The sequence below is a fragment of the Alligator mississippiensis genome, chromosome 3, assembly GCF_030867095.1.
Source record: "Alligator mississippiensis isolate rAllMis1 chromosome 3, rAllMis1, whole genome shotgun sequence".
Lineage (NCBI taxonomy): Eukaryota > Metazoa > Chordata > Crocodylia > Alligatoridae > Alligator > Alligator mississippiensis.
This window is the reverse complement of record NC_081826.1, coordinates 164,479,689-164,491,780: the sequence shown is the minus strand read 5'-3', so window position 1 is coordinate 164,491,780 and position 12,092 is coordinate 164,479,689. Positions and strand designations below refer to the sequence as shown.

The window sequence follows — 12,092 nt, the reverse complement described above, 5'->3', positions numbered from 1 at the left end:
AAAAAAAAGAGAGGGTTGCTTGAGAAAAGTAGGATAGTTTTACTAACAGCACACACAAAAGCCCCCAGGGTGAGCTGCTAATGTTTCTATGCAGAAAAAAAGAAAGCAATTGATGTATCCACTAAGTCCCTGTCTGTGTTATTACAGACAAAGGTGACTTTTTGTCTGCTTTCATTTCAGGCCAATTACAGTACTTGGGTACTATAATGATAAACACTGTAGAAAAGCTGATAGCCTAAGCATCTCTTAAATTCTGGTTTAAACACTTTTTTTTTTCAACTAAAGGAAGAAATAAGAGCAATAAATACACTTGTCAAACATCCAGTCTTATGTCTGACTCTGACAAAAGAAATGAAGTAGAGAAAGAATATAATCAATTTATTAGTTCTCTATAACACATCTTTTCCATGGTTGAATCTGACCTTCCTGAAGGAGGGAGTGTATGCGAATCCGGAATGAAACAGGCTTTCTTATTTTTTAAATAAAAATGTAAGGTGTAAAACTCCATTTAAAAAAAAAAAAAAAAAAAGTCCTCAGTTGTTTTGATTAAACTATATCAACAGTCTTGGAGATAACAGCTTCCACAACTGACACAAATTAGTCTCCTTTGCTCTGAAATAACATCCCTCACTCCAACTCAAGTCGAGGTAAGACAGGAAGAATAAGATTTCCAAAAGCAGAGTCTTGGGTTATGAAGTATCCTGAAGAATGTGCATGTGCATGCTGAAAGGCAAAAATACTCATTAAATCAACTTCCACAGCACCAATATAAATTGTAACCCAACTACTACAGACCTATTCAAGGGGTCCCTAACTTGCATCCAAGAGCTTTGGCTCAATCGCACTTCAGACTCGCATCTCATTTCTCCGGGCTATGCTCTTTGGATTAGGGCAAGTACTTCAACCTCCTTTTCTTGATTTTTCTTGATAAGCTCCCTAGTACACTGGGGATGTTACTAGAAACAAAAGTAATCTTCATCATACGTACCGCTGCCCTAGACCCACAGAAAACAAGTGGGAAGAGGGAACAGCCATTGTATTTTAGTCTACACTTCAAAATACAAGAGGCATCACCTAGGGACAAATCCTTCAAGGGAATTTAGAAGTGTCCAACAAATCAGTCTGGCTTATTTACAGACCTCTGAAGAGTAGTTTTCTCAGCACCTCTAGGAAAGTATGACTGACAGAAGCACTGTCACAAATTGCTGTGTATTGTTAAAAAGGATCATGTCCCCCCTTCCAACCCTGTGTTGGTGAAGCTGAAAAGGAAAAATCTCACAATTTTGTTGTTGTAATAGGGAGACAGAGGCTTGCTGTTACTTTAAAGGAACACCAGCAGCAGGGAGAACTCCAGGTGGGATAGTCTGCCTGTAAAGAGTACCAGAAAAACAGGCTGCCTGGGTACTTTGGGCTGCGAGTGCTTACTGCTGAGCTCGCTGCTCTGCAGTAGTACAATTAGGCAGAGAGTGCTTACTGTAGAGCTAGTTGCCCTGCAGTAGTACCAGGGAGCAGGTCCATAGCTCCTAGTTCAGCAGCTGTAAGCTGCTCTACAGGTCAGCCAGCAAGCCTAAGAAAGAACCTCTGGCAGCTGTGGGAGGAGGAGGGGGAGAGGCACATAACCTGGAGGGACTAGGCTGAGGCAACATAAACTCACAGGCTTGAGCCCAGAAGGCAGTCTGTCTGCAGGCTGGCAGGGGATGAGCTCCTCCATAATGACTGTGGATGCGAAACTGTTTAGGAAATCCCAATTACCAAGCAGGCTACAAGTAAGGGCAGGGAGGCTTGCAAAAGAGGTAACGGCTGTTATAAAGCCAGGGGGCTTTTAGTTTCAGTTACAGCTTAAGGGCTTGCCTTTTGAGTACAGGCAGTCCGTGACTTACAACGTTTTGCACTCACAACGTTTATAAATTGACACCCTGTTTCAACTTTATGACATCAGTTTTGACTTTATAACGCTTGATCCAATGCCACACCACGCCGGCAAACAAGTCTGCTGCGTCACTCATCTCCCTGGAGAACATCTGCCCAAACTTCCTTGGACACTTTCTTTAAGAAAGCAGACAAGACTCCAGAAAAACTTGTAGCCAAGGCTCCTGAGAAGACTCCAGCCAAGAACCCTTCAAAAAGTCCAACCAAGAGCCCTTCTAAAAGTCCAGCAAAGTCACCTCAAAGAAGTCCTTCCAAATCAATATGATTACTATTTACAATATAAATACACTAATATTACTCATCTATAATTGATCGAGTACAAAATTCTGGGGTATTTTTAGTGCAAATAGGGTATTGGGCCTTGGTTCAGGAACCAATCCCCCATTTGTAACATCGTTTCTTATGAGAAAATTGGTTCCGAGTTACAACGTTTTGACTTAAGACGTGGTTTTCAGGAACCAATTGTCGTAAGTCCGAGGACTGCCTGTATAATTTATACCGGTGGACTGGGTGTGGCCTGCAAAGAGGTAATGAGGAGGCTGTGGTCGGGTGCCCTGCAACTTATTGCCAGCGGGGCATATGAGATCTGCAGGGAGAGGACAAAGGACGCAAGTGGGCAATAGTAGGCCTGAGGCCAAGGGAGAGCCGGAGCACAAGCCTGAAAGGGGCGGAACCTGGGCCAGGGGTCCAACAGGGGCAAAACCAAAACCCAAGAGGGCAAGACTACAGCTGGAGCCAAGAAGCTAGGTCCAGGGTAGAAGGCGTAGGTGAAAAGGCCTAGCTAGAGAACAGAGGCAGAGGCCAAGAAGGTCATGGCCCCAACAAGGGCATAAAGACCTAAAGTAGCTTAGAACTGTCTTGGAGCAAAGTGCCCCACATGAGTGATGACCAAGAACACTTGTGAGGCATGGGCACAGCTGTGCCCAAAATATTCAGGCATTCAGCTCTGCATCAGATGCAAACAGCAGCAATAATTCTTATCTGTTGAAGAACCTGACTGAGAAGCAAATGGATAAAGCTGAATCCTGGAATTCCTGAGGGAACTGGTGAAAAGAAAGGACTTGCATAACATGATTTCTCCAAATTTAAAGTGTGTTACATCTCCGTGCTCTCCTTGCACTTACCGACTGTAACAGGGGGCCTTCTCCGGGGTTGATCTACCAATGCCCCGCCCACCTGTTCTGGGCCAACCACCCAACTTCTCACCTGCCATGCCTTGACATTATCTAAGTAAGTTGTTAATTAGGCGGGAGGCTGCCCATTTCTTGCCCTGATGCCAGGGGGCTCTATCTGTGGCTCCATTCCACTCCTACTCCGCAGCCCAAGGCTCACAGATGGCATCTATAGTTGGTAACATCACCATCCCCACACTGGGCCCTAGAATCCTCCAATCTGGACCCCTCCAAGATTTAGGCGGCCTACTCTGCCTTCATTCTGGGCTACCTAGCTCCCTGAGCTGTTCCCCCTTATGGGTGTGGTCCCTTTGGCTACACAGGCCCTGGCCTGACCTCCAGGCCAGTTGGAACCCCAGGCCCTCAGCTTCTGGGTGTCTCTTGCGGTAGACCTCTGGTCCTTTGACCCTTCTGGTCCTGGCCCCAGCACTGACCGGGCGGGGGATTTCAAGACAGAGTGGGGCTGTAGACTCAGAAACCTATCTCCAGGGTCCACCTTCCAGACCCTACAAGGGGGTAACCCACCCGGTTGTGGGAGCTGGGGGTTAAGGCACCCCAACCTGCCTTTTACCAGGGTGATAACTGGCCTGGTATTTCCTGGAGGCTCCCGCGCCACTGTGAGCCCCACCAGGCCACCCGCTCCCGGCAGGGTGCAGTTTTAGGTCATGCCCAGGACCAGGAGCCTCCAAACCATCCCCTACAGCTCCAGGATGTTCCAAGCAGCTTTGCAGCCAGGTGATGTTACTGCCCAGCCTGCCAGCAGCAAACTGCTCTGTTTATATGGGTGGCCAGAGAGCTAAAATGACTGCCACAATCAAGCTGGCTGCTTGGCTGAGTCCTTAAAGTGGCAGGCACCAACAGTGTCCTGCCACACCAACCATTAATAAAACAGAGTTCAGTGCATTTAATTTTGAGCTGAGATGTTCACAGGTTTTTCCCTGCTATACCACTTCAGCAGAGTACCCAGTCCACCCTTCAGCTAGTGCATTCTGTAAGGAATTCTAGTACAGCTGTGTCACATGTATTGGAGCAGACCCGAGTTAGAAAGGAGATTTGATTCCAGAGCTCCAGGAGCATATGTGATGTGCCAAATGACAAGGTGAATTATGTGTCTGCTTGCATTTGAGACTTCTGTTGCGATAGTTGCCACTCTAGAACTCCAGATGGAATCATTGTGAGGGAGACCTTCCCCGGGGATACAGAGGAGCATTAGTACAGTTTGAGTGCCTAGGTTCACCTCTGGTACTTGGATCCACACTTCCACAACAGATTTTTAATCCCATAGGAATGAGGGATTCTTTGTTAGGTTTCAGTGTTGAGACAGAAGTACTGATTCTCTCTTGGTTTGAGCCTTCAATCCTAGAGTCTAACTCGGGTCTGTTCTAATACATGGCTCCTACAGGTGCAATACGGTATTGCCTGCTGTAATGATTGTCTCTCCAGGCACTGTGGGTTCCCATGAGGATTGACAGTCTTTGTTTCCACAGAACTAGTGCCTTTTCTTTTCCAATGACAGCTAGGCATTCTTGGTCACAGTCCATAAGAGGGAGATTCTCCCTAAGATGGGAAAATACTGAGCTGATTCCTTTTCAGGGCCACCAACAGAAGTTTGGGATGAGAGGCATGTTCTTTCTTTTGAACAATACAGGTTTCCCTCGCTTTATGCAGGTTCTGTATGTGCTAATTCGCTCTTATGCAGTGACCCTTTTTATACCAAAAATCTGTTATATGTGAGGTAAATTCACTCTTATGCGATTGGTGTGGTGGAAGCCTGCAGTCAGTTGCTTGGTGCAGTGCATTGTGGGAGTGACGTGCACCAAAATATAGTCTCCTGTGTGGATCTGTGCTCCTTGCTCATTGTCTGCAGCACGCGTTTCTGTAGTTGCCATCCCCATTATGGCTTTTAAGCATCCTGCTAGCTTATATCCTACCCCTCTCCCTGGTCCATCAATGAAGCACAAGAGAACTTCACTAACACTGGAGGGACCTGGAGATTTTGAACTGTACAGAAGCTGGTGGGGGGCCAAAAATATGATAGAAATGGGTCTGGGGGTCAGTACAAAGTCTTGGAACGTATCCCTATTTGTTACATTGTGAAGCGGGTTCCCTTTATGCGAATTTGAGTTGTGTGCCATTTTCCAGGAACACATGTACAGCATAAAGCGAGGAAAATCTGTACAGAGAAAACTGTCCATAGCTTCCCATAATCAGCATAACTGGAGAGAGGTAGAAAGAAGGGAAAGAAAAAAAATCAGATAAAACAAAGTGCTATAAAAAGTACTTTTTTGCAAAAATGTTTCAGCAATTTCATACACTTCTGTTTCTACTGGGCGTGAGGAAGTTTGACTGTTTCGAATTCAAAACGTTCTAATCAAAACAATGCTGTCTTTCATTGGTGAAGGCAAGATATTTAAAATTGTAACAGCTAACAACATGAGCCATACATTTTATACCTGAGTATGTCACGCTGTTTCCTCGATCACCTCTCAGGAGAGTAGGTTATCTATGACAGTACCAAGACGGGCCAAAGAATGATAAATAACCATAGCCACTGTGGTTAACAGGTAAGACCACTAGCCATGTATTGATGGGTCTGTACACCTTTTGGATAAGAGTTAGTTTCAATGTAACCATCACAATGATTGAAGGGACACTTACACTGACACTGTATCAAAGAATTAAGGAATTAAAGACATTTTGGCTTGTACAGGAAGGGTTGAAATTTCACTTTGGCTATGTACAGCAAAAAGTTTAAAAAGAAACCCATCAACAGATATTTTTACACCTCCTCCTGAAGTGCAAGGTTGTTCTTTGGAAGAGTTAAAGCAAAAGTAAAACAAAATTGAGGAGGACACACTTACTACATTTACTCACAGAATTAACTTATTATAATTTTCCAGGTATAGAATATAATTATTGGAAGTTTGCCTTGAATTTGCCCCCCTTCCACTGCTACAACACGGAAAATGTATCTGGGGGAGGGGTCAAGTAGCCCTTTGTTTTCTGTTTCCCCCCACTTTTTTTTCCCCCTGGTAGTCCCTTCCCCTTAGTACCCATGCACTTAGTTCATCGAGAATTGATGCAGCTAACTTTTTTTTTTAAACTGTTGCAAGTTTGATCACATGTACGCCATAAACACACTTTTAAACAGCTGTCTGCCACCTACTTATATGTAGTACAAACCATGCATAATATTAGTCCAAAGCTAAAGGCTTGGGATTTACCTTATGGGTCATTGGGCTGAGCCCTACCAGAATCAATAGCATGTCAAACCATGGTTACCCCACAGCTCAGCACTGCTCTGTATGTGTGTGGGTGTGTGTGTGTGTACTCCAGATACCTCAACAAAGGATCCATGTGCTAATTAGCCCCTACTCATGATTGGAATCAGGTGTCCTTGTCATAAGACCTGGGATCCTCCAAAAACGTAAGTATAGATGAGGTGCAGAGCAAACTGGTCCAGGTCTATCTCATGGGCGGCAGGTCCACATTAATCATATATGCCAGGGTAAGAGAAGGGATGACAGAGGAATTCTGGGTAAACAGTATACAATGTTGTGGCTTACCATGACTTGTAAGAGTCGGTGGTGAAGGGGACTGCATTCAATGGCCACTACCATGTTTTATTCAGATAAGCTACACTTAACCTATTCTAGGTTCCCATCAGCAATGTGTGCCATGTGTTTTATAGTCATGCACTGCATTGGCTGCATTTAATTAACTTCATAGTTGGTTTCTATTGCTGAGCATGTGCTGCATTTGGCAACAGTTTAATGATAAGACAGTGTATTTAATGAGATGTCCTTGTATGTGATTGATTATAAGGTGAGGGGCTTTTTCCCCTCATGCCAACCGGAGGGAGGGTACCTCATCTTGTATTCAAGTAAATACTCTAATTTGAGTACCCTTGGACTACAACAGCTTACCTGTAATGCAGCCTTTTGCTGTGCTGCTATGTGCTGTTGTTCAGCATGGTCACGGAAATCCTTATTAAGGGAAGGTCTTGCAAGTGCAATACTGGCGGGAAAAAAGTACAATGCATTATTCAAAAACTGAATCTATTTCTGTCAGTTAGATTCAGATGATTTATTTCAAACCCCTTAATTAATGTTTTAGAATTGTTTTTATATACAAATGAGAATGTGGTGACTTCAGCTAAAGTTTTCAATTCAGAAGAAATGATGCCAAGCTGAAGCCAGAAATCTAAGAGGCCTACAGCTTAATGTTGTTTTTTTTAATCTCACTCATTTTCATTCTACTGGTGTAACTCCACTGACATTGTTTAATGACAACTTTTGTCACCATTACCACCTTGTGTCTTAATGCATCTTTGACAAAGCAGCAGCCATAAGAAGGGATCCATAGTCTTCATTAAAAGAAGGTCTCATGTTTGGCTGAAGAACTGTACAATCTGTCACATAACGAAGTGTTTCTTATTCATACAAAATTCAAGTGAAGAATCTTTGATAGTGCTGATAGTTGCAGTCCATAAAATTGCTTTAATTTATATACTGATGTTACAACAAATATTTTTGGTTTCAATTAAATAAATAATTGTCAAGGCAAATTCAAACAATGTTACATTATGTAAGGCTTTTGAAGGGTTGGTCTTCACTGCTAAAAGAGCTGGGTTTTTTTAAACTTGAAAGTAACGCATATATATGAACAATCCTGTGGTAAAGTCAGACAATGAAGAGAAGCCACTTTAGCTTTTTTAGCTTTACTGTGACAAACTATTAGGGGTGCTGATCTTTAATCGTTGCCTGGAACCTGCTCCCCCACCCCCAAAAAACCACAACAAACCCACAGCTTTTGCAGCAGTGAAGACAAAGCAGTTAAGAGTCCAGTTCTGCTCAAAATAGAAATGTGCTCCAAATCTGCCCATTTCCCATCAAATATAAGTTGCTGGGAGCTGAGCAGCTTTACATAATGGAGAACAGGTCAGGTTTTCAAGAGTAGCAGTATTTATCATTGGACCTTGTGCCAAGTTTTAGCCCAAATGAATACTTAAGCTAAACAATCAGACTCTGAACAGAAGGGTTTGTAACACATACTAATTTAAAACTTCAGTGATGCTGAAGAGGTCTATATTCCAGTTTCTTTACCTCTTCCTAAAGTATACTTTTCACTTGAATGTTTTTCTATTTAATAATGTATTGCAAAGTAAACTTCTACAAATAGACATTTTAAAATAAACCTCAGACCTGCACAAGTGTCTTAAGTTTACATTTAGTAGAGAGTTCCTGTGTCCTCAAGCCTAAGACTCGTATGACAAGAGTGGAGATAAATGAAATCTTTTCAGATTTTAAGCAGTCAAAGCCCTTGCTATTAGCATCCTAGCTACCTTCATACTTTGTCTTGATTTAAGCTTTTCTAGCTGTCACAACCCAAGGGTGTGATTTTTGTTTTGTGTGTGCTTTGGCACCACTGAATTATTTTCCCGCCATATTGTAGCTTTCTTTGCAGTGTGCATTTCTTCTTTGCAGCACAGAGATGCACGCTGCAAAGAGTTCCCGCCATTTGTATTATAATTCGAGCCCCATTATTGGCTTGCGTGAAATTATTCACATGTGGTGGCTAGTGATTGGCTTGCTAGCCGTATAAAAAGCTTGAGTGGTTTCCGCCCAAGTTGGAGGACTCCACGAACACCAGGAAGAGGAGACTTCATGCTGTGTGAAGATCTCTAAGCGCTGCGAAGCCTATCGGACCCAGCGCATTTCAAGCAGGCAACAGAGGTCTGATCAGCCTCTAGCCTCTCCCCGTCGCCGTTCGCAATCCTCGATGTATCCCTCTCCCAGCACGCAAAAGGATCCACGGAGCCTCGACAACTCCGTGGGAGTGATCCGAATATTGTCTGAGTCCTCAAATGAGGATTTAAGCGGAGCTGTGCCTGGGAAACTGTCCAGCCTACACCGCGACCATCTTCGGTGTAAGTAAACAATCTTGAATCAACCATTACGCATCCGTGACTAATTCTAGCGTGCCGCCTGTTTTCTCCGACCCAGCATGCCCGGGCTGCTGGCCACAGCCCGCACGGCGTGAAAAAGGGCCCGGATCGCTCCCGGCCCACACACTAGCAATTTAACAAAATGTCACATGGGCTTAAATTCTTTATGCATAATGATGCCAAAACTGTGGTACAATAGGTACTGCAATGTTGGTAATGACACTGCCAACCACGAACATTCAAAACTCATGAGTCAGATGCCACTTAAGACAGTGGCTTAGAGTTGGTATTTTTTTCACACTCTACCTTGTATTTTTTTTGAGACTTTAGGCTAAGCTGGATTGAGATTTTCCTGATTTTCCCCCTCCTTTCCTTTCCCTTCTTTATAAGCTTCAGAGCTATATACTTGCTTCTGGTTTTTACAAGTTGGGCTCTCCAGGAGCTGGATCTATAAAAGATCGGAGAGGAAGGGGTGGAAATCACCCACAAGAACTGTGAGAACAGGCAATGCTGTCACCAGGAATCAAGGACTGCAAAAATTAATCTGAATGATTCTATTTCTCCTTCCGTGAAAAGTACCTATTTTAAACGCTATTGGGTTTGGAGTCAATTATGAAAATATAAGTGGAACCAAGTCCAAAAAGCCTTTTAACATTGTGACTTTTAGGCTAAGTATAGTCAAAAGCCCAAGGCTGAATCGATTCAATCTTTGCAAGTTAGTCTAAGCTGCATAGATTGAAATGATAAGCAAGTGAGTAGACATTTATTTACTTTTGAATCCAGAAATGCAGCCACACGATTTAAATATCTGGTCAAGATGCCTTCATTTTAATCATACAAAAGTGCATTCCTGTTGTTTGATATCCTTTATTCATTTAACTTCTTGAAACTGCACTTTTAGAGAAAGGTAAGGGCTTGGCTGTCTCTACACAAACTTGCAGAGAGAGACAACAGGGCTAATAATCAGGTCCGTTATCTCTCAGCTCCATATACTCCTGTTAACAAGGATATTATCTCTGGAGACAACAAATTCTCCTTATGCCTGAAGAAGGGCATTTGTGCCCAAAAGCTGGCAAAGAACAATTTTTCCAATAATTTAGCTGGTCTAATAAAAGACATCACATCTACCCAAAGAACCTTGTCTGCCTAAAATCTCTGGAGACACAAATCCAGAGCTTGAGAACTGAAACCATGCATCAGAGACACTTAATGGGATCTTCTAGACTGAGCACTGAGTCCCATTGGGTAGAATTAATTTCTTTAATCTTTACTAATCTATATAAGAGCCTCTGGAAACCCCATAAGATTGGGACCCTAATATAGTCCAGCCCTGTTGTGACCTATTTATAAAATTTATAAAAAGGTTACATGAATATATTGTCTCAAATAGTATATAATTAGAAGTTATTATCCCTATCCCACAGTGAGATCTTTGAACTTTAACATCTATTAAATTTAAATTATCTTTATAGAAGTTTATTTTTTTCAAAAAAGCATCTTATAAAAAAAATCTAATTTAAAGTTAAAAAATCCAATTTAATTTTTTTTAAAAAGAAAACCTCCTGATTTAAAAAAATATCAACATTTAAAAAATATATATTTTTAACCACCCTGATATTGGGGAACTGTGAGTTAACTTGAATCTGGAGGGGATCTGGTAAAGAAGTTCAATAAACCAATTTAACTTAAATCAGTTAGGTCTGATACTATGTCCATCCAGGCTTATTTTAAACCAGTTTCAGCCATTTTGATAGTTGATTATGTACACTGAACTTCTGTTGTGTTACATATTTGAACCAGTTTCTAATCACTCATTGGTTTACATGCAATTTCTGTCCCTAGCCCCAATATGCTGAATACCCCTCAAAAGAGAGAATAAGCAGTTTATTTAGCTCTTTACTGAAGCAAAGGCTCTTCATAACATTCTTTTTAGAGATCGTAAGATCTAGACCTTTTGTAGACTATGACCCTTGCTGAGAATATTGTTATAGCCACAATGTGGCATGACACCTTGTTCTTGCTCTTGGTGGCCAGGATAAGCAAGGCAGGCCAGATTTATAGGACTAGTTTATGGTACAGAGTCGTCTCTAGATAAAAAAACTGCAGGGTTTTGTAATCACCAGTCTTTTCCAACATAAAAAACTGGCCTTAGCTTCTTCTAATAAGGCAATTCCAGAGGGGATCAGGCATGTTCTGTAGCATGCCTATATTCTCCAGCTATAACTGTTCTGTGAATATTTTTTGAATATTCCTAATCATAACAGACTACCTACATCTGTGTTTTTCTATCTAACTTTAAAAGGGTGCTCTTGTAAAGCAAGAAACAGCAGATAAGCTCAATAATTGAACATTTTCTGGGCCCATGCTCCCTGGCTCTCCTTTACAAGATGCTTAAGACTCCTGAAGCTTGTGTAATTCTCTCAAATGGAAAAATGCAGCTCAAGATTTAAAATCCATAAAGAAAATGAACAAATATGATCACAAGGTTTGCAATGTCACTCTTATGCTAGGGGTTGAGGAGTCTCAAGCACACACTTTTAAATGTTTTGTTCTTGTGTTATGGGTGATCCATAGAAATCAACATTTAACCTTTAAAAATATTTTGATCTAAGACATGTTGTCCAAAGAGGTATATGAACATAAAGTACCTGGCTCCAGGATGATTTGTGGATGACTGGTTTTGCATAAGTAACTTTCTCTTCTCCTTGTCTAGTTCTGCCAAAATTGCAACCCTATTTTTATTCTGAAAACCTGGGGAGAATGAGAAAAATTATTAGAGAGATTTGCTTTATTTCTATGAGCCACCTATAACCTTACAGAATTAAAGTCTCTGCACAATATGACATTATGATGAATATGCTAATCTTCAAAGCTTTGCACCAATCTGAAAGGCTATTAATAAATAGGTTTTATTTTTCCTCTCCTCATTTTACAACATGAAATAGCTTCCTAAAGATATCATACATATTAATATGTTTTAAAATATAGTCTATCATCTCCAGTCTCCCTCTACCACCCCCTCACCCCACTTCCCTTCAGGAACC

General features: G+C 41.9%; 1 protein-coding gene across 3 annotated transcripts in view; it reads right to left on the bottom strand.

Moving 5' to 3' along the window:
* Positions 1 to 357: 357 nt before the first annotated feature.
* The window catches only part of INIP (INTS3 and NABP interacting protein), a 39,246-nt gene continuing 27,511 nt past the window's right edge, over positions 358 to 12,092 (bottom strand). For all 3 annotated transcript variants that reach the window (XM_019490730.2, XM_006278127.3, XM_014596337.3), the window contains exons 3-5: positions 11,697 to 11,799; positions 7,028 to 7,118; positions 358 to 723 (exon numbers count right to left, since the gene is read on the bottom strand). In XM_019490730.2, coding sequence (XP_019346275.1) covers positions 628 to 723; positions 7,028 to 7,118; positions 11,697 to 11,799 — 290 coding nt within the window. In that variant the 3' untranslated portion in view covers positions 358 to 627. The remainder of the gene's footprint in view (positions 724 to 7,027; positions 7,119 to 11,696; positions 11,800 to 12,092) is intronic.